Here is a 26,138-nt window from a genome sequence, read left to right on the forward strand (position 1 = left end):
CCTATGTAGCTGTTAAAAATGCTCACAGTGACGTAGTACATTCTATACCCTTGTACCTTAACCAATATATTTGTGCTGGACATGCTCACAGGCACGTTCCAGCTCACAGCCTATGCCCCTTCCCTATTTGGCATAAGCAACTTCCTCTTTTCCTTTGTCTTTCCGTTACTTTTACCTATTTAGAAAAGTTTTAAACTGTTAGCCAATTGGGTTTTAGTTTAGATTGTGAGGTCTGGCTCCAGCCAATGGAGACAGGACACAGTAGCAGGGACAAACTGTGTAAGGGATAAAAATTTCTTCCCTCCTTTGTTCAGGTGTCCTCTCACCATTGTTCCATCTGTGGTGAGCACCCTTTCTGCAGAAAATAAAAATGGCTTTGCTGAGACAATTAAATTTATGTTCAAGTGCTATTTCTTTGGAGCACCAGGGAACAAGAATTCTGTTTCTAAATAAACATTTTACATATAACACTTATCAAGAACTTGCCTCATTATCCTAGTCTCACTGTTTGATTATCCAAAGCTATTATGCCATGAATTCTACCCAAGCCCAACCAGTTTCCTGCTCTCAAGACCTACCTTAAAATCATCTTGCCCAGACCCTCAAATACTGTGAGTAATCCCGTCTTGATTTTCCTCATCTGAGACCCTACTCAGACTATCAAGTTTGTGTCCTTTGTTATTTTAGGAAACCTAATAAACTTAGTTTTGATTGATCAGCAGGTTTTTCTGGTGTTCTTTTTGGGACCTAAAAACAAAAAAATTTCTGTTTACGCAGTACTGTTTTATCAATACTGCTGTTGGTGTTTGTCATATTTGAATGTTTGTATTTTTTTCCTTGTGAGTTCATCATTGGTAAAGATTTTTTTTTTTTTTTTTTCTGAGAGAGTTTCATTTGTCCTGGATTTAGGACAAATGAAAATTGCCCTGAGCTGTGAAAGTGTCTCCAGAGAGTGGGTTTTGTTTTTCATTGAGTTTCAATAGATCAGCACGTTTTTTTCTTTTTTTTTAAAACTGAAGTATAACATATAATATGCATATTTACTAAAGTATAAAATGTAATATCCATATGGAAAAGGACAATATAAATGTAGAGCTTAATGCATTTTCACAAAGTGAACACTGTTCTGTGACTTGCACCTACATCAAGAAATAGAATATCACCAGCTCCTCAGAAGCCCCACTGAGATCCCCTTCAGCCAATACCACCTTCACACTGCACAAGAGTAATCACCATACTCTTGTGCAATGTTCAAATGTCTTTGAACATTGTTGATCGTGTGGTTTTCTGAATAGCTTTATTCATTCCACATTGAACTTGTGAGGTTCATCTGTATTTGTGTGTGGTGGTGTTGATCATCATTCTCATAGCTGTATAATATTTCAATATGGGAAGGTACTATAATTTATTTACCTGGATTAGTTTTAATATTTTTCTTAGCTTTTGATTCTTAATCTAAACAGGCCTTTCTATTTTTCTAGGTGGGTTTTATTTTCTTCCAAGTTTCTGAGCAGCTCACACACTAATTTATATCCTCCTAGTGCTCTTGGAAGAATTCCTCATTTTTCATGAGTGGGATGAACTGATATTCTAGATATTATGCGAGAGGTTCACTTCTACTCCCTTGCTTCACACAGGCCTGAAGTTATATCTCCTGTTCTGTAGGGGACATACTTGATATGTATTAGTTAATAACTATTTTCTCTCCATTGTGAATTTTTATTTTTCTTATTGTAAAATTACCCCATTTATTCCATTTAATTCTTTTTGATTTAAACTCTACCTGAATTAATATTTCCCTGTTGGCTTTTGTGATAGACTGAATGTTTGTGTCTTCACAGAATTTATATGTTGAAATCCTAATCTCCAATATGATGGTATTAGGAGGTCCAGCCTTTAGAAGGTGATTAGGTCATGAGGGTTAGGCCCTTATAAATGGAATTAGTGCCCTTATGACAAAGACCTTAGAGAGCTGCCCCATCCCTTCTGAAAAGATGGCTATCTCAATCAAGAAGTTGTCTCTCCCCAGACACTGAATCTGCTGTTACCTTGATCTTGGACTTCTCAGCCTTTAGAACTGGGAAATAAACATTGATTATTTAAGCCACCCAGTCTATTGTGGTTTGTTATAGCAGTCCAAACAGATTATGACAGCTTTCTGTTTGTGTTTACAAATTGGATCTTCCATTCCTTTATTTTTATGTTTTTTTTTTTTTTGGTTTTATTTTACTTTAGATTTGTCTCTCAAGCAGCACATGGTTGGTTCTAACTCTTTAACTAGTATTTGCCTTTCATTATGAGATTTTATACCTTTTGTGTTTGAGGTTGTAATTGCTACATGTAATCACTATTTTTTGCTAAGCTTCATATTTTTTATGTATCCTTGCTCTTTCTTTTGTTTTTGATATTTTGCTACATAAGTTTAATTTACTTTTGTCTTCTCCAATAACTTGGAAGGAACTCTGAAACTTTAAATTCTTGAATAGTTTTTGTAAGTTGTGTTTTAATGAAAAGAACATTTAGCTCATATTTCTCTAATTGTCAAAATAAAAACAAAATGGTATATTTTGATCTTTTTCTTCCTACTCTTTGTGAGGATAATATGGGTTTAGAATCAGATGCCACGAAATTACTGACTTGACATGATGCAGTGTATCGGCAGGGGTAGGACGTGTTACTGTTCACAATATTTGTGTCGCCTGCTCACAGGAGAATTACACATGCTTGCCCTATTGCTTGATCTCAGGCGTGGCCACACGACTTGCTTTGGCTAATGAAATTTTGAGCGGAAGCATCCATGTGGCACTACCGGCAGAGCTTCAGGAGCCTGCACATACTCTGCCATACTCTTGCCCACAGGTCACTGTGATTGCTACTTTCTAGATGGTTTCTGTTCCCTCAGCTGGGTGCTGCTGCACTAAGTGTCTCTATTATGAACAGAGCCGTCCTGCTGATCAGCCATCGACATACGCCACGAACAAGAAAAATTAACCTCTGTTTTTATGGGCCACTAAGATTTTAGGATTACTTGTTACCTCAGCCTTACTTAGCTTCCCCTGCCTGATATGATGATATTTGGAGAAGTCTGACAAGAGCTTATGAATGAGTTTGCTAACAGAAAATTAATATGGTAAAATCTACTCACAATGTGGTGACCTATCTATTTTAGTAACCAAGCAAGAGATTGTAGATGTGTTTCTGGAATGTCCAAGAACTGTTGTGGAGCAAAGCCATTTTACTTTCCAGGACAGAAATTAGTGGTACCTTCAAGAGACAGAGTTACAGAGGCCCTTGCAAACCAAGTATTCAATAATTAAGAGTTTTGTCTCTACCCTGAAGGCAGTGGGAATCTGCTGTATGGTCTTAAGCATTCATTTATTCATTCAACAAACATTTATCAAACAATGATTATGTGCTCATTACTATTTTTCGTCATGGGGCACCTGCTGTGAGCAAAACAGAGTTCCTGCTCAAATTAGTTTTCTTTCTTTTTTTTTAATTCTTTTTTTCTTTTTGGGAGGCTCAAGCGATCCTCCCATCTCAACCTCCTGAGTAGCTGGGACCACAGGTGCATGCCACCATACCTGGCTAAATTTTTTTTTTTTGTATTTTTTGTAGAGGTGGGGTTTTGCCACATTGCTCAGGCTGGTCTTAAACTCCTGGAATCAAGTGATACTCCTGCCTTGGCCTTTCATAGTGCTGGGATTAAAGGTGTGAGCCACCATGCCTGGCCTTCAAATGAAATTTCTTTGTGGCAAAATGGCAAGCTATGTCTCTGACACTGTGGTAATACCTGCACAGCCAACTCAATACCTTCAGACAGGACTATCCTTGCTTATTGTCTTAAAAGTTACTATGGGTAACGTTTGAACAACAGTTGGCATAATTCACGTCCCAAGTATGTATGTAGCTATGTGCAAAACGTGTCACACAGTCAGCCTGAACAAATGATATCTGAATCATATGACCCAATTTTCTAGTTTAAACAAAAATAGTATAGGCTTGAAATTTATCTATGATTCAAGTAAATGTTGGGGGTTTTGATGTGGGAAATTTAAACACATTTTGTAGTAGATTTTGTGCTCCTTGCTCTGACATCGTAGCTTCTTGAGTCAGCAAAAGAAAAAGGTTAATAAAGGTGGCACTGTCCAAAAAAAAATCACTGAAAATTTTTGGATAAAACAATACTGTCAGGATGAATTATTCCAAAATGCAGTTTTTAAAAACTGCATTTAAAGAAAGTGAACAGAGGAGGGAGCTGTAGGTAGAATTTTAACCACATGCATACCACTATTTTTATATTAGAGATTTCTGATATATGCTAATATAAATGTACACATTACTAAAAAATTATATTACACATAAAAATTGTATGCTTATGTATCTGTGAATTGGAGATGTTTGCTTGCAGGTTAAAAAAAAGAATGTTATAAGGTTTATTCTAGGTTTGTTATTAAAGATACCTGTGTTCACAAATGATGTCCCTTTTTTTAAATTCTTTTTTTTTCTGAGGTCATTTTTTAATTTAATTTAATTTTAATTTTAATTTTGAGACAGGGTCTTGTTCTGTTATCCAGGCTGTAGTGCAGTGGTGTGATCATGGCTCACTGCAGCCTTGGCTTCCTGGGCTCAGGCAATCCTCCCACCTCAGTCTCTTGAGTAGCTGGGACTATAGGCAAGTGCCACCATGTCCAGCTAGTTAAATTTTTTTTTTTTTAAGGGATGGGGTCTCTCTATGTTGCTTAGGCTGGTCTTGAGCTTCTGGGCTCATGCAGTCCTTCGACCTCAGCCTCCCAAAGTGTTGGGATTACAAATGTGAGCTACATGCCTGGCCAAGGTCACTCTTTCATAAGTAAACCATGTTTCTCAGGTTACACCAATCAAGTGGGCAAAGTGAATTCATAATAACAATTTTAAAAAAGAAAGATTTCTCAGCTCTGCCACTATCACTTTGCATGAATGCTTGTCTCCTCTTTGATATTCCTGCTACAAATATCTCTTCCCCTGTAGCCTTTGTTATTCACCTCCTCCTTCACTTTGGTTTGCCGTGGTGCCATCTTCGTCTTCTGTACGAAACACCTAGGTAAAGCTCAGTGAAGTTGCCTTCATTACTGTGGCTGGGAGAGGTCTACACTGACACTTCCCTGCCATATTGATAGAGGTGGTACTAATATTAATATTGGTGCCAAGGGTATCTTGCCACTGCCAATATTGCTGGTATGGTATCCACTGACTATGCAAAATATTGTCAACAGTGCTGCTTATATACAGCTCCTTTATCCTCTGCTCATTTTTCGACCTAAATAGATCTCTTTAGTTTTATTTCCATCAGGCCTTAAAATATGCCCAGTCTTCCCTGTATAAAGGCTGTTTAGAATCAAGCTTGGATCTTACAAAGATTTTAGGACAATTGTATTGCCATTTTTTGCAAAAGCCAGAGAGGGAGGGGGGACCCCTATTACTGTGTATATCTGAGATAATATAATCTGGTTTGAACTTGTTCATGGAGCTGAAGATAAATGTATCTTCAGCAACCATTCATTGAATAACCTATTCTCTATTATTCTTTTTCTGTTCAGATACATAAACAGATCTGTGCTATATTGCTGTCTGGTCTCACATCAATTCTATTCTATACATATGAACAAGTTTGATTTAGGCAATGTTTATTTCTAGAGGTAACTTTTTCCCTTTGGCATGTGTATATAAAAACTTTCCACTGCTGTAAACCCTTCCTTCCTTCCTTTCATCCTTTTTTCCCCTTCCTTCCTTCTTTCCTTCCTTCCTTCCTTCCTTCCTCCCTCCCTCCCTCCCTGTTTTCCTTCCTTCTTCTCTTTCAACAATTTTCCATGGGTCTCTCATGTTTCTGTATGTCTTGTGAGGAAAGGCGTTGAGCCATCTTTGTTCTGGACTGTTTTCTCAAGGATGTTTGTTAGCAAAGAGCCTTGGAAGATGGAGGTAGTGTCTTCCTCTGGAGAAAACAAAGCAAGGTTATTTACTGCCCAGTATCATAAAGAATGATTTTCTTCGGGGCGAAAAGTTCAAGCAGGCTTACTGCCCATCATAAAAGATTTGGGTTTCCCAAGCTCAAGGATCCTCAGCTGTGAGGCAAACCCACTGCATGAGCAGCATCCACTTGGAGCCCTCTGGCTTGCCTGGCAGAGGTAGAGGCAAGGGGAACTGGCACAAAACATGATCCTTAGGCTACTTGCTGTGCCTTGGTCTTTGTCCCAGGAGTCTTGGGTCTTCTGTGGCAGGCTGATTTATTAGCTTACAAGTAAGGTAAAACCTCAGACCCTTCACAGTTTCTGATTCTGTCTTCCCAGCATTAAGATTCCTTTTGAAGAATACCAAGTCCATATGAAAGATTTTATAAATAATAATGCATAAGTACAGATTCATTAGTGTAGGCTGCTTAGTTGTTGACTGATTTCTGATGGAAAAGTCTGACAAGATGTTCACAGATCATATTTTCTGAGAGTTTCAGTTTTTGACAGATTGATCTTTTAAAATATTAGGTTGTTGAAATTCTTATTTTTTTATTAATCTCCTATTAATATTAAACTTCATTGGGACTTTATCTTCCTAAAATACATATATAACTCATAAGTTACTCACAGTATTTCAAATATTTGAAGCCACCCGTGATAGTCTATTTTATCTCCCTGAGACTCCTATATGAGCTAAAATTTCTCCAGTTGCTTTAAGTGGCGTGGTTTTGAGTCTGATCACCATCCTATACTTTCCTCTGAAAAAGTTTCACTATAAAATGTGGCATCTCATTTTTCTTTTCCTTCTTTCCTTTCCTTTCCTCCTTTCTTCTTTTCTCTTCTCTTTTCCTTCTTTCCTTCCTTCCTCTCTCTCTTTCTTTCTTTCTCTCTCCTTCCTTTCTTTTCTATTCTTTTCTTTCTTTCTCTCTCCTTCCTTTCTTTTCTTTTCTTTCTTCTTTCTTTCTTTCTTTCTTTCTCTTTCCTTCCTTCCCCTTCCTTCCTTTTCTTTTCCTTTCTCTCTTTCTTTCTCTTTCTCTTTCTCTCTCTCCCTCTTTCTTTCTTTCATTTTCTTTCTTTTCCCCTCTCTCTCTCTTCTTTCTTTCTTGACAGTATCTCACTCTGTCACCCAGGCTAGAGTGCAGTGGCATGATCATAGCTCACTGGACCCAAGAACTTCTGGGCTCAAATGATCTTCTTGCCCCAGCCTCCTGAGTAGCTGGGACTACAGGTGCATGCCACTATGCCCAGCTAATTTTTAAAATTTTTTGTAGAGATGGGGGCCTTGCTTTGTTGCCCAGGCTAGCCTCGAACTCCTGGGCTCAAGTGACCCTCTTACCTCGGCCTCCCAAAGTGCTGGGATTACAGGTATAAGCCACTGTGACCAGTCCCATATTTCTATACACTAGCAATGTATGGTTGTAAATGGAAAAAATATTAATAACTATACAATTTATAATAGTTCCCTGTCCCCTCAAAAAGAAAGAATTTAAGTATAACTCTAACTTAAAAGTATCCAGGATATGTATGCTGAAAACTAAAGAAAACACTACCTGCCTGGGCAACATGGTGAAACCCCATCTCTACCAAAAATACAAAAATTAGCCAAGCATAGTGGTGCACACCTGTAGTCCCGGCTACTCGGGACGCTGAGGTAGGGGGATGGTTTGAGTCTGGGAGGCTAAGGTTGCAGTGATTGTGTCATTGCACTCCAGCCTTGGTGACACAACCAGACCCTGTCTCAAAGAAAAAATAAAAATAAAAAACACTAAAGAACAAAATGAAAATGAAAGACCTTAATAAATAAATGAAGAGTGATAACTATGTTCATGGATTGAAAGACTTAATTAACATATCAATCATTCCCTAATTGATATATAGATTTTAATAAATTCAAATAAAAATCCAAGCAGGATATTCTGTAGAAACAGACAAGCTTATTTTAAAGTTACATAAAAAAGACAAAGGAACTATAATAGCCAAAACAATTTTGAAGAAAAAAAAATAAAGTTTGAGGAAGTACCATATTTGATTTTAAGACTTCTGATGAAGTCACAGTAATCAAGGCAGTATGATATTTGTGAAACCATAGGCCCGTAGATCAATGAAACAGAATAGAACCCAAAAGTAGGTGCATAACGAGATAGTTAATTGACTTTGACGAAGGTGCAAAAGCAATTCAATGAAGAGTATTTTCTTTCAACTAATGATGTTGGAATAATTGCACATCCATATCCAAAAAAGTCCTAATTTTTATACCTTATACAAAAGTTAACTTGAAGTAGATTGTAGATCTAAATGTAAAATTATAAAGGTTTTAGAAGTAAATATAGAAGAAAATCTGGTTAAATTAGGGGTGCTGTGCTTTTTTTTTTGCCTTACTTATGAGGTTAATAAACTCTTTGAATATCAGCAGCAATTACTAGCAAGTGCATACTACTTTTTAAGAAATTAATTGTACTAATTCAACTAAACACAACTAAGCGTCATTTAAAGACACTTAAAGAGATTGAAGTGAAAGCAAGTGACAGAAGTTGTAAGCTCGTTTTTTTTTCTGGCGGTGATGACCTCCCCAGGAAAGCATGCCTCTTGGGAAGGCTCTCCTTCATTGTTCTCCAGAAATGGAGAGAAGGCAAGACAAGAAGCAGGGCCTGGTGCAGAGCCTCAATTCCTACTTCATGGATGTGAAATGCCCAGGATGCTATAAGATCGGCATGATTGTTAGCCATGCACAAATAGTAGTTTTGTGGGTCGTCTGCCCCACTGTCCTCTGTCAGCAAACAGGAGGAAAAGCAAGGCTTACAGAAGAATGTTCCTTCAGATGGAAGCAACACTAAAAGCACCATGAATCAAGATAAATAGGAAACCATCCCCATACACACATTTTGGATATAAAAACTAATAAAAATAAAGAAAATGTAAGCTTGTAAGATTACCTGGTATGTAAGAGCTTCTGAACCCATGCATCTCTTTCAGGGGAAAAAAATTGGATTCTGTTAATGTGGACACTGACTACCTTCAACAAACATTTTTTCACATTAACTGTAGGTAACTTTGTTAGGTGAGGTCAGTGTTGTTGAAACTGATGGGGTTTTGAGTCCACAAAGAAGAGCTGGTTCTTGTACCCAAAACACATATTATGCATGTTTTACTAAAAATATGTTTTGTGCAATTGCTGGTGTACTGGAAAATAGATGCTGTGAACTGGAGCAAAGGGAACTTGCTGTGAATTTAAGAGGAAGAATGATGATGTACCAGAATTCATCACAGGAAAAATATGATGGGTAAAATCTTTTGCAGGATTTGTTCTGCTTATGTTGCCTTCTTAGGAAGGCATTTTGATAACAATCAGTTTTGCATTAGAATGTGTATTAATCTTGAGATGTTCAACCTCTTTAAAACTAAACTTTCACTGTGTTTCTTGAGGAACAGATTTTAAACTTGTGAATTTTCCTTTTGTTGACAGCAAGATGACTTGAAAGAGAAACAAAAATTGGTGATTTTTCTAGGAAGAAATGAAAAATACTTCATTGAAATTGTAATAAAAAATTAAATTCTCCTTAACTCTTCTATGAAGAAATGGCTCTAAGGAGTTGATATCTGGGTTTCTGAGCCATTTTACTTTATTATAAATATAAACTACTTGAGATACAGAATCTTCAGCTGGATGTCAACATGATGAAACAGTCAACTTTACAATAGAAAAGACTAGGACGAGAGTTCTTTAAATGACTTGTTTAAAGTCACACAGGTAGTTTGTAGCAGAATTCATGCTAAAATTTAGAAGCCTCTTTGTCTAATCTGTTTACTCCCACTATGTTACATTGACTTTCTCTATATTTATACACAAAAAGACACAAAAACTCACATGTAATCCATTGTCACACAAAGTCAAACATATATAAAGCCTTATCCAGAATATTGACCTTGTAATTGTAATTTTCATAAAATCAAACGAATTTCTACATTTTTTGATAAAGGATATTGGATAGGAGAGTGTAAATACATTTATTGTTTTGTTTTGTTTTCTTGAGTCAGAGTCTCGCTCTGTTGCCCAGGCTGGAATGCAATGGCATGATCTCAGCTCACTGCAATCTCTACCTCTTGGGTTCAAGCGATTCTCCTTGCCTCAGCCTCCGAAGTAGCTGGGATTACAGGTACCCACTAGCATGCCCGGCTAATTTTTGTGTTTTTAGTAGAGATGGGGTTTCGTCATGTTGGCCAGGTTGGTCTCGAACTTCTGACCTCAGGTGATCCGCCCACCTCAGCCTCCCAAAGTGCTGGGATTACAGGCATGAGGCACCATGCCCGGCCAATATACTTATTGTTATGCAATAATTCTAACATTTAACAAATAAGTTTTATCCTTCATGGATTTTAAGTGGACACTTGCAGATAAAGATTTCTACCCTCTCCCCGGTTCACTGAGTGCTGTAAGAACTAGGTGCTCCAGCTGGAAAGCCTTGGTTTCAGACATGTCTGATTGTGGTAGGCAGAATTAAAGCCCCCAAGAACACTCTGTAGCCCCTAATCCCTGGCAGCATGAATATATTATCTTACATGGCAAAGGGAACTTTGCAGGTATAAATAAAGTTACTAATTATTTAATCTTAAAATAGGGAGATTCTTGGATTTTCTGGGTAGACCCAATGTACTCACATGAACCCTCAAACCAGAAGAATAAGGCAGAAGAAGAAGGCAGGAAGTTAGAGAGATGCAACAGAAGACATCAGATTGATTTGAAATGTAAGAAGGAATTGAAGCTCTGTTGCTGGCTTTGAAGGAGCGGAGCATAACCCCAAGGACAATTGGCAACTTCCAGAAGCTGAAAACGAGCCCTGGCCCACAGCCAGCAAGGCAACAGGACCCACCGTACTGGCAATCTGAATGAGCATGGAAGCGGGGTCTCCCCCAGAGCCTCCAGATAAGAGTCCAGGCCAGCCAGCACTTTGATGACCTCTGACCAGAGGACCCAGCTGAGCCTCCCCTGGAATTCTGACCTGTAGAACAGTGAGATAATGCTTGGGTGTTGCCGTAAGCCACTCCATTTGTGGTAATTCGTTAAAGCAGCAATAGTAAAGGAATATACTATTCATGTGTGGAAGCTGGAAGGATGGACCACCAGGGGTGTCATGACTAAGATGCTTCCTGGGGACGCACTGGGCTTAAGAGAAGAGAGAGCTGGGGTACTTAGGGTTTTCCTTTACAGTGTGGCAGTATCAGAAGACAGAGACAATTTTGAGTGTCCAGCTTTGTGTATCTACTCAAATTGCTAGTCAGGTCAGTGCCTTTCACTCATGCTGAAGGCTTTATCTTCAATAAAGAGGGAATCTAAAAATCCTGAGCTGTTACACAAAAATGTACTTAAGACTTTTGAAACTATCAGATGCTATATATATACATATATAGCATGTAACAGAGCTTAGCAAAAAACTGAGTTAAGGTTACAAAAAACTGAGGAAGGTTTCTACTGAAGCATATTGGAACCCACATGTTCAAAATGGCTTGGACAGTAAAAGAGCCACTTCAGAGAAGACACGGTAGAGGACCCTCAGTTTTAGAGGACCGTGTTTCTAAAGCAACCTCAGTAGCTTTAGAATTGCAGTGTTTTTATGTTGCTGACTTTTACTTAAATTGTATAATTTACTCAGATAGTTTAAACTACTTACCTAAGATCACTGAACAAGGTAGAATCAAAACTTATATCTCCAGCTTTAAAATATATAACCTGATTGTAGACTGTGGTCTATTCCCTATTCTAATAAAAGAGTGCTGAAATTCAGCATTACCTAAAAATGGTAGATCTTGGAACACATATTTGGTCTAAACTGGCTCTTTTTAATTTTTTTAAAATTTTATTTAAAAAATTGAGGCAGGGTCTTGCCATATTGCCTAGGTTGGTCTTGAACTCCTGGGCTCAAGCAATTTTCCTGCCTTGGCCTCCAAAAGTGCGAGGATTACAGAAGTGAGCCACCATGCCTGGTTTAAACTGGCTCTTTTGATTCAAAATGTTGTATTCCCCAAGGGTGATATAAGTTAGCTTAAAACTATTTATATGTTGAACTTGGGGCTGCAGAAATTTCTTTTACCGGAAGTAAGAGGCATTAAATAGACTTTGAAAAAGCCTACAAAGTCCTGAGAAAAAGATCTCCAAGTTAAATATGCCCTCTATGGAAATGATTAATGAAGTTTTCTTGGCTAGGTTGTGATCATATGTATGTAAACTTGCCTAATCCTTGTTTTATTGTTGCAGATTACTTTTGCCAAAAATTGCAAAATAAAAAGTGTTTATATTGGAGCTATGACTGCATATAAACGAAGGATTTTTCTAAAAGGTAGTGTCAAATGGAAGATTTGGGATTACAAGAATGATTCTAGAGGGGTGGGAGTGAGGTAGAAATGGTGTAAGGAAAGTGGGAAGTTGAGGAAAGCATGGAGTATTTGGAAAGTAGGGAAGCACCCTGACTGGATTGCAGAGTTTATGCTGGGAGAAATGAAAGTTTATACTGGGGTTGACCTAGATTGTTAGTTAAGATTCACTATGTCTTATGGATCCAGCAATGTCTTCAGAACAACAGAGATCTCACCTACAGGGGAGCTTCCGTGAGGCCACATAAAGGGTGTTCCAAAATCAAGACTGCCACCGACATCTCTGCTGCCACTGTGCTTTTGCTTCTGGCACCCAGCAAACCAAAGAATGAATATTCAAAACTGCTCACAGGGAACCAGCTGAAACATAGTCATTTCCAAGATGATATTTGCTTGCAAAGACTGCTAAAGAACTGACTGGAAGATGACCTGTGATTAGTTTCTGCTCTTTAAATCTTACCCGTTAGGCATAGGATACATGCAGAATGTTAGCTGAAGGCAGTGAGTGTAACATTTTTAGCTTTTCAATTTCTCTAACTACAAGACAAGTTGATAAGACTCTGTGAATCAGTCCACAATTTCCATCACATTTGGGTAGGTCATGAAAGTCTGGGACCATAAAACTAAGGAATTTAACATAATCTTGGAAAGAAAAACAGCTCATATATATTATTGAGTGCTTACCATATTCCAGAAACAGCTCAAACCACTTTTATATATAGTGTCTTGTTCAATTTTCTAAAAAATCCTATGAGGAATTATCCCCAAGTTACAAATGAGGAAACTGAGGCACAGAGAGGTTAAATTATTTGACAAAGGTCATAGAGCCAGCAGCTTGAGCTCATGAACCCCTGTTCTTAAATACCATGGTATAGTGCTCCTTGGGGGCAGAATCAAGGTAGCATTCCTCAAGGTGGTAATGCATCAATTAAGTGTTGAAGCATGAATAGTGGTTTTCCAGGCAAAGAGAGAAAAGCACTTTCTAGGGAAAGGTATGAAGGTGGGATGGAGCAGGACTCATTCAGCAAATTGCTGTTGGTTTTATTCGGCTGCTGTGTAGGGTATGAGACGAAGTACCAAGAGATGGCATTAGAGAGGTAATCATGGAATAGATCCTAATAGGCCTTCGGTTCCCAGCTAAGACATTTGAATTAAACTAATCAGATTTTCATTTTGAAAGATTCATTTTATTAAACTATGAAATATAAGTTAGATGGAGGCATGGCAATACTTATTTAGGAATTGCTGTAGTCCAGGTGAGAAATGATGAGACTGAAAAAATAAGAGGACATGAGAAAAATTTAGGTGGTAGGATCACAGGTACATAGCAACCAACGAATGTGGAGGGAGGAGTGTGAGATTATTTCTAGATTTCTGATAGTAGTACCATTCACTGGGCCATAGAAGTGGGAGGAGGTAGGTTCCATTTTGTACATACTGAAACGGAAGTATCTGGGGGATACGAGTGGAAATCGTTGGTAGACTTTAGGCTCTAGCTACTCGAAGTGAAAAGTAGAACCAGAAACATTCTGGCTGTAAAACCCCATGCTCTGGACAACCCCAGGAAGAAAATAAATCTTCTTCAGGCCATCGGTGGCTTAAAGGGAAGTTATCAGGTTAACATTGTGAGGCATACTTCACTCCTTTTCATGTGGATGAAGGGAGACATTCATTATCCTTTTGAAGAACTGTGAGAGTTAAACAGAGTTATTAGTTTTTAGTGGATGAGGAACTAGTTTCTTACATTCTTGGGGAATCTTTTTCTGTACTCTGTTTTGCTTGAATGAGAACTAACCTTTACTAATTAGTCTGGTGCAGCCATCCCAAGTCTGTCACTTACAGTGTTTTCTAAAAAAAGATAATTTTCCTCCCACATCCTTTACCAAACAATAGGGTTAGGGTCATGTGTAGCTGGTGTTTTGTTGACCACTACATGAACTAGATGGAATTGGCATTCAGCTGCTGATAATAATAGAGAACTGACTGTAGTGGCTTAAACATGGAAAGATTTGTTCTTTCATGTAAAGGAAGTTCAGAAACAGACATTCCTTCATGGTGTTGGTGAGGCAGCATCATGTCTTTGGCCAAACTTGGTCACAAAACCTATCCTAGCTGCAAAGAAGGCTGCGAAATGTAGTGTTTTAGTTGGGCACATTTTGAATAAAATCAGAAGAAAGAATAAATATTAATTAGATAACAGTCCCTGCCACAAAATGATCCCAAAGATCAGCAGTCCTTATGGTAAGGTGTAGATGAATCAGTGACTAAGACAGAGATAACAAGTAATATGAATTTTGAACAAAAAATAATTTTTTTTGCATTTGATAACTCCTTTTCCCTAAAACTTAGGTTATTACTCCAGGTATCTGTAAACTCTTGTCCAAAATGAACTTCACAGGATGTTTGCAACTCTTGGAAGTTTTTTGGAAATTTTTGATCTCTGGCAATGTGTGTAATTTTTAGGGAGAAGGTTCATAACATTTCTCAGGTTCTCAAAGGTATCCATGAATCTCCAAAAGGATAAGAACTACTGGCCTAGAACTTAAAATCCAAGCAAGCACATCAGCTCCTCATATTCAGATCCCAAAATACTTTCTCTGGTCCCATTTCCTTATATGCCTATGATCCAGCTACAGAAAAAATAATATGCATTTTGATTGTGGCATATACTTTTAGTCCTCTGTCCCTCAGTTTAAAATTCTGTCTCCCAATTCTCCATTTAGGGAATGCCTACTTGAACTCTAAAAATTGTCAAAATATCATCTCTTTTGAGAAAACCTTCCTTAACTCCTTTTATAGAATTGTCCTATCTTCTTGGGTTTTAGAGCAGAGATAATGTTTAAGGAAACAGTACTGGAGACAAGGCTGCCACCAGTAGAGGGCCAGATGGAGGAGGTATGGGGATGGATATGGAGCAGATGGAAAAGAAATTAGGTATGGATGCAGAATCAGGTCTATCCTTGACAGTACAGAACTCTGGCTTCTAGCAAAATGGGAACTGAATCAGGTCTATCCTTGACAGTACAGAACTCTGGCTTCTAGCAAAATGGGAACTGAGTGTGGCTTATGTGGCTAAAACCTGCCAGTGTGATCATTTTTTAAACCTATTTTCCATTTGGGAATTCTTTTTTTTTTTTTTTTTTTTGAGATGGAGTCTTGCTCTGTCACCCAGGCTGGAGTACAGTGGTGCGATCTTGGCTCAATGCAACCTCTGCCACCTGGGTTCAAACTATTCTCCTGCTTTAGCCTCCTGAGTAGCTGGGATTACAGGTGCAGGCCACCATGCCCGGCTAATTTTTGTATTTTTAGTAGAGACAAGGTTTTGCCGTGTTGGCCAGACTGGTCTCAAACTCCTGACCTCAAGTGATCCACCTGCTTCGGCCTCCCAAAGTGTTGGGATTACAGGCATGAGCCACCACGCCCAGCCTTTTGGGAATTCTTAATCTATTCTACCAAGATCTTATATTTGAAACCATGGTAATAGTAACAATCTCTTATGCCTAAGCATTAAAAGTAATTATGTTCAAGATTCTCTTGAAAGCATTACAAGAGAGACAAAGATAATAAAACCTAATACATTCTTAAGAAGCTTAGAGTGTAATGGAGGAGGACCTCAATCAAGTATGTAAAAAACTACCATACAAGACAGAATGTAATGAACAACATTAGGTGAAAGTTCAAACAAAGTAAAATGGGGCCATAACAGGAAAAAACATCATATCCGAGAGTTAGGATCATGAAAATTTTTGTGGAGAAAGTAATAAATGTGATGGACTTCCAAGAATCAGCCACATATAGAGGTCTGATGTTTTGGAAGATGAGCCAGCATAAGCACAAATAGTGAGAGAAAGTGGAATTTTTTTTTGCCCAATTGTGAGTCATCTAGTTTGGTTGAATTATAGAATATGAGTGGAGGAACAGCTGGAAAAGCTGATTGGGTCACATTTTGGAGGAGTTCGAATCATAACAGTGAGGAATTTGTACTTCATCTTGAAAGTAATTTTTAAAGAAAATTATAGTAGACATTTGTCTTTCATTTTGGCTGCCTAGTACTTGAACACTTTCCACTTTGGGGAATTCTCCTCCTTATGAATCTTGGTGAAGGGTAAAGACCTATAGCTCATATAAATACTCAATATTTGCTTTCCCAGTCTCCTTGCAGTGAAGGGTCAGCTATGTGACCTAGGCTGTACCACATGACCCCAGACCTAGTCTCAGAAACTAGTGCCCCAGGAAGGCAGGGTCAGAAGTTTTCTTTCATCTGGCAGGATCAGTACCGGGGGTTTCAAGGTCAAGTTTCTAATGCAGACATGGATGTGAAATGACTGTGGCAGTGGATGAAGTATAAATGAGCTCCTGGTGCAGACACTGGCAGTGGTAGGAAGTGTTGCATCCTGGCTCTGTGGTGGGGGCAGCTGTTTCCTGCTGTCAGTTCTGCAAAGGTCGGGTATTGTTGCTGGCAGGTTTGCTTTGAGTCCTCTCATAGTTACTATCAACTGACCAATATCCTTAAGTTTTTTTTTTTTTTCAGACAGTTTCAAACTCACAAAAGTGGAGATCAGATTCAGATTTGATTTTTGACAACAGCACTTCAGAGGTGGTAGTTCTGATTGCAACAGGTCAGGAGGCATATAATGGCCAGCTGTTTCTCTTTTTGTGTTGTTAAGGTTGATCAAGTGGGTTCAGGTATTATCAACCTGGTCCATCTAGTATAACTGTCCAGTCAGCCTTTTTCCTAGTAGTATTGGTTGGCATTAGACTTTTTTTTTCAGAGAGAGTCTTGCTCTTGTCACCCAGGCTGGAGTGCAATGTCGCAATCTCGGCTCACTGCAACCTCTGTCTCCTGGGTTCAAGCGATTCTCCTGCCTGAGCCTCCTGGGTAGCTGGGATTACAGGTGCCCACCACCACGTTCAGCTAATTTTGTATTTTCAGTAGAGATGGGGTTTCACCGCATTGGCCAGGCTGGTCTTGAACTCCGGACCTCAGGTGATCCGCCCACCTTGGCCTCCCAAAATGCTGGGATTACAGGCGTGAGCCACACTGCACCCGGACTTGGTTGGCATTAGAGAATGGCATGGGATAGGATAGGGAATAAAATTAATTCAAGGACAGAAGATTTATGGGAACAACTTACTCCTGTTCATTCCATGTTTTTCCCTGTGACAGCTTTCCTCACCTCTTTGGCCTTAGACCTAGTGGACCTGCCTTTGACTCCTATGGTGTCAGGGTGAACAAGCCATCTTAGAAGTTTATAACTGCAAACCATAAGCAGTTGAGTATGCATATGTTTGTTGGACTTACAACAAAAATGCTCTACACGTAGCAGGTGTTCAGAGAAGGTTAGCTGTTGTTGTCACACACTATTTTAAATCCTATGTTTGTTTGTTTATTTATTTATTTTTTGAGACAGTTTCACTGTTGTTGCCCAGGCTGGAGTGCAATGGCGTGATCTCGGCTCGCCACAACCTCTGCCTTCCGGGTTCAAGCGGTTCTCCTGCCTCAGCCTCCTCAGTAGCTGGGATTACAGGCATGCGCCACCACGCCCAGCTAATTTTATATATATATATATACACACACATGTATATAGTATTTAGTAGAGACGGAGTTTCTCCATGTTGGTCAGGCTGGTCTTTAACTCCCAACCTCAGGTGATTCGCCCGCCCCTGATTCCCAAAGTGTTGGGATTACAGGCATGAGCCACTGCGCCTGGCCAAAATCCTGTTTTTAAACTTCATTTGGTAACAAAAATAGTTTCTCATGTTATAACTAATGCTTTGTAAATTGTTTTATGCTATAGATATCCAAAAATGGGTATGTGGATATCCATTTTGAGGATGTGCCATAATTTATTTAACCTCTCCTTATTTTTAGGTATTTAAATAATCTAAAGTTACACTATAGTGTGTATTTGTATAGTTCAGCTTTCTAACCTAGAATTCTCATAGTGTTTAGCAGCCAGGCTCATCTTCTGTGTACAGGGCATTCTGTCCATATGACAGCACTTTTCTTAAGTAAAAATCACCTAATCTTCTGAAGTGCAATCCAATGGTAGGAATTTGTCAATAAAAATTTTCAAGCAGCTAAAAATGATGCTGTTCAATCCAAGCACTAAAGTCACTGTATTGAACTTATAAGAAAGTGCACTGGTGCTTTTTCAGAGACTATTTATTCTTCTCTTATGTGTAACTAATCCAGTTTTTCAACTGATTTCCCAACTCTTAAAAAATAAGGGATGGGAAACTAGAAGGCAATTTGAGGAAAGATATTAGATGGAGGCACAGTGGAAACTGAAAGGAGTAACTGACAGGTTGACAGTGATAAAGGATAAGGAAAAATTATAAATTCAGATGGAAGAACACAAAGGCACAAGACTCTAAGCGATATGATGTGTTTCATAGAGATTTACACAGTCAGTCTCCCCAGTCATCGAATTACAGCCTGGAACAGCAACAAATATTCTTAACGATGACTTTGACATTTTAAAAAATGTTTAATATTTTTCTGTTTAAAATAAGGGCACTCCTGGTGCGATGCTCATGGCTGTAATCTCAGCACTTTGGAAGGATGAGGTGGGAAGATTGCTTGAGCCCAGGAGTTCGAGAGCAGCCTGGGCAACATAGTGAGACTCTGTCTCTACAAAAAACTTTTGAAAATTGGCTGGACACAGTGGCACGAACCTATAGTCTCAGCTACTTGGGAGGCTGAGGAGGAGGGATCGCTTGAGCCTGGGACATTGAGGCTGCAGTGAGCCATGATTGCAACCCTCACTCCAGCCTGGGTGATAGAGCAAGACTCTGTCTCAAAAAACAAAACAAAAAACAAAACAACAACAAACCAAGGGCAGTCTGTAAAGCTATAGTGTATAGTGGTAAAGAGCCTAGGCTCTGGATCCCAGTCTACTGAGCAATGTCACTTATTTGAGACTGACCTTAGGCATGTACTTAAAGTCTCTAATATTTATTCTTACCTATGAATTTAAAAAAGTAACATTACCTACCTCATGCGGTTGTGCAAAGATTAAATTCGGTAATGCCTTTGAAGCACTTAGCAATGAGCCTGGATAATAAGCACTCAGTAAATTATCGCTATTAAAATAAATAGTTGTAAAACAAAATTCTCTTAAAAAAGTTTTATTAGAAATTATTTTAAAACGATAAAAGGTATCATTAGAAAAATTAATGTAATGAAATTATTTTTTTCTTGATATTGTGTTGGTGAGGCATTAGAGTCGATAAATACTAGTTGATTAATTTAACTTAATTAATCTTTTTTTTTTGAGACAGAGTCTTGCTCTGTCACCCAGGCTGGAGTACAGTGCTGCCATCTCGGCTCACTGCAACCTCCACCTCCCTGGTTCAAGCAATTCTCCTGCCTCAGCCTCCTGAGTAGCTGGGACTACAGGTGCATGCCACCACGCTAGGCTAATTTTTGTATTAGTAGAGATGGGATTTCACCATGTTGGCCAAGCTAATCTTGAACTCTTGACCTCAAATGATCCACCCACCTCGACCTCCCAAAGTGCTGGGATTACAGGTGTGAGCTGCTGCGCCTTGGCCAGTTGATTTATTTAAATATCAGCGTCATGATTAAAGTCAGGCATCCTAATTAAAATTTTCTGACTCTTAAACATAAAGCTTTATGTTAATTTAACAAGCAAATTTAACAAATTTAACAATAGCTTCTTGTTGTTCATAGTAGAAAAACAAAACATTTGTTGGCCTTTATTCCTATTGATTTATATGATATACAATACTAGAGGAGATCATTATTCTATTTGATCCAGCAACCCCATATTAATACTACAGTCTTCCAGCCAGGAGATCAGGAGAGGACTTGGTCCTAGCTCTGTCATTAGCTTTCTGTGAAATCCTGAGCAGGTCATTTGGGTTCTTGATCACTGTTTCCTTACCTGTTAAATGAGAACATAACTCAAATGCTCTTGCTGGCCTGAGAGCACAAACAAGGCCACATAATTCCGATGACTCTTATCAGCTCTTGCTCCACCCAGGTTTCTCACCCTGTAGTCCCTGCAGCCTATTACTTCCGATATCCCTGGGTAGTGGAGTGGGGAGGCATCTCAAATGTTCTCTTCAAGTCTGATCTGGTTTCCCACAATCTCTTATTGCCAAGGTACCTTAGTACCACTTCTTTTGCCAATGCCCTTCCAGAGAGTGATGGCATCAAGGCCATTCATTGTTGATCTTGAGTCCTCAGAGTATCCCAAACTGCACTGAGCCCATGGTACAGTGAGGATCAGGCATGATCTCCACCAGTTCTGCTCGACATTTGTTAACCCAACACCAAACTTGCTCTCCTTACTCTCAGATACTCATGAAGTCATTCACAAAACTAGTTCTTTCAGCATCTATCCTCCAACAAAGTCTCAAAAACAGCTCTTTCAGCTATTGGCAGTTGATTGCCATCTCATTTCCCTCCTCCGTCTGGCTATTACGCCACCCCGAACTTTAATCTTCCTCCCTGACCCTCCCACCCAAAGCAAAAACCAAATCCTTGCCTAGCAACCCATGGAAACATAGAATTATTCAAAAAGAATTGATTTCTTAAAAAAAAAAAAATGCGTAGGCCAGGCGTGGTGGCTCATGCCTGTAATCCCAGCACTTTGGGAGGCCGAGGCGGGTAGATCATGAGGTCAGTAGATTGAGACCCCGTCTCTACTAACAATACAAAAAATTAGCCAGATGTGGTGGCGGGTGCCTGTTGTCCCAGCTGCTTGGGAGGCTTAGGCAGGAGAATGGTGTGAACCCAGGAGGCGGAGGTTGCAGTGAGCCGAGATCGCGCCACTGCGCTCCAGCCTGGGCGACAGAGCGAGACTCCATCTTAAAAAAAAAAAAAAAAAACTAATGAGGTTCTATATGTAGTTAATGAGGTTCTTTATGTGGTCAATACCAATTTATAAAGAAATTATAGCTGTCCCTCTATATCCATGAGAGACTGGCTCTAGCACCACCTGCAGATACCAAAATCCACAGATGCTCAAGCCTCTTATATAAAGTGGTATAGTATTTGCAGATAACCCACACACATCCTCCTGTACACTTTAAATAATCTCTAGATTACTTATATAATGCGTACACATCTCCTCATTCATGTGGATTCAACATAGTCCTCAGTGTGTGGCAAATTCAAATTTTGCCTTTTGGAACTTTGTGAAGTTTTTTCCCCCTAAATATTTTTGATCCATGGTTGGTTGAATCTACTGATGGGGAACCTATGGATATGGAGAGCCAACTGTATTTCTATTAATGTTTCCAGTTATTTCTATGATATTTAAGAGAACAAAAAATATTTGTATCATCTTTAAGCCTATTATGAGCCCCTCATGTCACATGGTACACAGCAATCCTGTAATCAAATTCATCCCAGGCCACATTCAGCATCAATGATTAACATGCTGCCCCTGATGCTACTTCATTTCCTGAAGGCTGCCAGAAAGAGGTGGTACAAACAAGAGTTTCCTGACATAACTCCATGTGCATAGGAATGTAAATTTAAAGCTAATCACTGAGAAATAAAAATTTTGAAATTGTTCAATTTTTAAAAATTCACTCTGTTCCTAGCACCACCAGCCAAATAGTCCTACCTTAATCCTACCCTAATCCTGTTTTACAGCCTGGACTCAGCTAGACCCTGCTACTAAAACATTAAACCAAAGGATATTGAGGATTCCTTTCCGCTCTGTATCACACGGTTATATACTAAAGGCACATAGTATTGCGAGGGCGATAAATACAAACAAAATTAAACAGTACAAAAGACAACAGTACTGAAGGAGCACAGAAAAGAAGAACGACATCAGGGAATGATTATTAGTCTTAGCTTTGGAACTGGAACTTGAAGAATGAGTAAGATTGGCTGGGTGGAGTTGAGATTATACAGTTTGGCTGTGTCCTCACCTGAATCTCACCTTGAATTGTAATAATCCCCACGTGTCAAGGTTGGGGCCAGGTGGAGATAATTGAATCACGGGGGTGGTTTCCCCTATACTGTTCTCATGGTAGTGAATAAGTCTCACGAGATCTGGTGGTTTTATAAACAGGAGTTCCTCCGCACACGCCCTTTTGCCTGCCGTCACGTAAGTCGTGCTTTTGCTCCTCCTTTGCCTTCTGCCATGATTGTGAGGCCTCCCCAGGCAGGTGAGACTGTGAGTCAATTAAATGTCTTTCCTTTATAAATTACTCAGTTTTGGGTATATCTTTTTTAGCAGTGTGAGAACAAACTAATACATGAGGTAAGGGCAACCCCCAGGAGAGAAAACCATAATAATGTTCTTTTGGAGAAGAACTCTCTCTCCTTTGTTTTTTGTGAGTCTTTCATAATTTTTCTTTTAGCAGTTTGTTTCCATCAGTTACTTTAAATTTAATGCCATCTTCTCACGAACAAATTAGTATTACAAAGCAATTTATTGTCTGATCACTGAGCCAGTTATAACTAAATGCTACTGATTAACATGGATATTTGGTCCTTGCTTAATGTTATTTCAAAAATTAAATTTCCAACTTGTTGAACTGCCTATTCTCAGATCTTTTCATAGGAAATAATCTAGTGCCTTAAGCTGCTTGGACTATACAGGAGCCCATTAAAGCTGATTAAATTTTAATTTTTTTCTAATGAATCCTATTTATATTTATTCTCCCATCATACTGTTACTTATCAAATTAACTCTCTTCACTTGTCACTTTTTTTAATAGAAAAATGGAGCTTATTTTCTGTCCTTTTTAAAGCAAAACATCTAGATTTGTTTTCTGTAGCATGAGATTCATTCTAAGGTGGTAATTCCTTAGCCTATAAAGCAAGGTTTCTATTTCCTCCTCTTTTTTTTTTTTTGAGACAGAGTCTTGCTCTGTTACCCTGGCTGGAGTGCAGTGGTGTGATCACGGCTCCTGCAGCCTTGACCTCCTGGGCTCTGGTGATCCTCTCACCTCAGCCTCCTGAATAGGTGGAACTACAGGCACGTGCCACAAAGCCCGGCTAATTTTTCTATTTTTTGTAGAGACAGGGTTTCGTCATGTTTCCTGGGCTGGTCTTGAAATCCTGGGCTCAAGTGATCAGTCAGTCTTGGCCTCCCAAAGTGCTAGGATTATAGGCGTGAGCCACTATGCCCTGCCCATGGTTTCTACTTCTAAAACCACCAGAGAGACTGTTAAAACATCATTTTCATCTATAAAACCAAGTTTTGGTTAGGACATATAGAACACTGAATGGAAAACTACATTAGGATTAACAAAACCTAGTCCTATATTAATTTTGCATCAGATTTGTATCATCCTGGATAAGCACATGGACTTCTGAATTGTGGTCTCTTCATTTCTATCATCATTCCTGTTATGTTTGTGGGAATGGTGGGAGGGTTAAAGCATTGTCAAAAGCCTTAGTTTATTCTTTGAATCTCTGTGGTGCTTTTGAAAACTATTGTCCAATCAACTTAATCTGGGATGAGGTAATATATACAGTAGTTCAATACTAGAAATCATTGCCTGGTGACCAGAGCCAGTGATTTTAGGTACATGAGTTTAAATATAATTTCAAATTTAAACTTTAATGTAACCAAGTAGGTATCTCTTTGTGAAATCTCCCTACTATCCTAGAAGTTTAATTTCTCCTTTCTAATTCTGTACCTTGTATAACTAATCTGGCACATATCTTGATATACTGTAATTTTTAGGGTCCACTATTGTACTGCACATTCCTTAAGGAAAAGGGCTGGACTTCATTTATTCTCAAGGGGAGCAGGGTGGAGAATGAGTAAGACACAGGCTCAAAAGCCAACCTGCTGGCTTTAAATCCAGGTTACACCACTGGCCGTCTCTGTGATCTTAATATCTCCCTCCCATAGTTTTCTCAGTTTTAAAATGAAGACATTAATAAAAGCATCTTGCTAGTTGGGATTAAATAAATGAATATATGTCATTGGGGTCAATTCAAGTTTTATAGGCCTAAAGTTTAAACAATTTTGTAGAACTCCTTAAGAGAAAGAAAACAAAATTTAGTGTGGAAATAGATATATTTAAAGTGATGAAAGAACAAGTTACACACAAAAAACACAGAATGTAGCAAGATATCTTAAGAAAACTAAGAGCCTAATATACCTCTATAATTTTTCCTTCTTTTTTGGCTATATGTTCTTTGATTGCATTTTCATACAAAAAGTTTACTTGAGATAACACAAAGATTTTAATAGTTAGCATAGCTGATTGAAGTTTGTTTTTTATTAATCATTTGGAAACGTTTATCTCTGCTTTACAACTCATCAGTAGTGTCATACACATTTTTAGGATTATTGTCAAATTTGGGAAAGCCTCTATCAAGATATTTCTGGCCTGCAACTTCATGTTACAATGGCTGGTGAGTTTTCATGATGAGTGGTTGGAGCATTCCTGGAGGTCAGTCCAACACTGAATGACTAAAAACAGATTGCTTCTACAAGACAGTGACTGCCAAACACAAATATTCTCTAGAACAGAAACTAAATATATGATGAATTTAATTTCCCCTTAACTGGATCTGCAAAATTCTTGTGGTAACTTCCATGCCACTCAACATGACATTTTGCAGAATTTTAGGATGTATCTGTTTAGGTGAACACATTGCTAAAACCTCTTCCAAAGTTTTGAAAGGGGCTGTGGAAATGAGGGGACCTGAACGTTAGCTTCATTAGCTTCATGGTAATCTGCCTGCTGCTTACTAAGAACTGTGTAACAAGTGACTATTCCAGCACAGTTAGCACAGCACACAAGCAGGGGCACACCAAAGACTCAAACCGCTAGAAAGACATCTTCTTTCTTCATCCTAGCTGAGAGTTAATTCCTCAGTGTGGAAGAAATTAAGACTGCTACCAGCCTTCCTTGAATTCCCTCCAAACCCATGTGAGTAAACTTCTGCATCATTTTCTCTGCTTAGCACTCTATTTTCTCACCAAACTGATGCCCTGTCAGGAGTTCCAGTTCATTTGGCTAGAGTGAGAACATCTGTTTAAGTTATCTGTTGTTGCCTAACAAATGTCAAAGAAAAAAATTATTCATGACACTCGGTAAAGCACAGTAAGGCAGACATTTTTCAGAACATCTTGGTAGGTGAAGGGATGGCACAGTGGGGTCTTACAGTAGGGGAGAGAGATTGTGCTCAACCTCAAACAACAAAAAAGTGGACATTTCTATCTAGAAAAAGCAGGGTGGGGTCAGTGGGTGGAAAATTACTAACTGGAAACATCAGGGGTAAGGGAAGATTCTGGCTGAACTGACCTAACAGGGTTCTTGCTAAAGGCAGGCAGTGCTGATCAGACATCACCTGGATGCCGGTGGAGGGGGAGGAAAATGATCAGGTATCGAAGGTGATCAGATACTGAGGATGGGGAATTCTGGCTAAATGGACTTGGCAGGATTCTTGTTAAAACTGCATTCTATAAGGAAGGATACTGGAGTCCAAGAAGAGACTGATCTAACTTTGATTCTTTGTCACAAAGTATCGAAAAACAGCTGCTTAAAACAACAATTTTATTGTTCATAATTCTGTGGGTTAGGAATTAGGTGGGGTTCACTGGGTATATCTCATCTCCCTTCCATGTAGTATCAGCTGGGGTCACACATGCTGTTGCATTCAGCTGAGAGCTCAGCTGGGGCTGCAACATTCAAGATGGCTTCACTCACATGGCACCTAGGCTGAGTGTGACTGGAATGGCTGAGGACTGGCTGGATCTCTTTCTCTCTGTCTCCTGGAAATCCAATATTTAACAGCACAACTCTTGCTTCCATGCTGGCTGGATC

The 26,138-nt window shown here is 38.9% G+C and overlaps 1 protein-coding gene across 1 annotated transcript; it reads left to right on the forward strand.

Annotated features, from left to right (window-relative positions):
- Nucleotides 1–8,569: 8,569 nt before the first annotated feature.
- Nucleotides 8,570–8,824, forward strand: LOC106635354 (small ribosomal subunit protein eS27-like). Its single transcript, XM_014347114.1, has one exon. It carries the CDS (start codon nucleotides 8,570–8,572, stop codon nucleotides 8,822–8,824), a length of 255 nt encoding a protein of 84 aa, XP_014202600.1.
- Nucleotides 8,825–26,138: the final 17,314 nt, after the last annotated feature.

The sequence above is a fragment of the Pan paniscus genome, chromosome 10, assembly GCF_029289425.2.
Source record: "Pan paniscus chromosome 10, NHGRI_mPanPan1-v2.0_pri, whole genome shotgun sequence".
NCBI classification, from domain to species: Eukaryota; Metazoa; Chordata; class Mammalia; order Primates; family Hominidae; genus Pan; species Pan paniscus.

Excerpts from the sequence above, each read along its gene's own strand:
- LOC106635354 (XM_014347114.1), top strand. The coding sequence starts at position 8,570 with ATGCCTCTTGGGAAGGCTCTCCTTCATTGTTCTCCAGAAATGGAGAGA.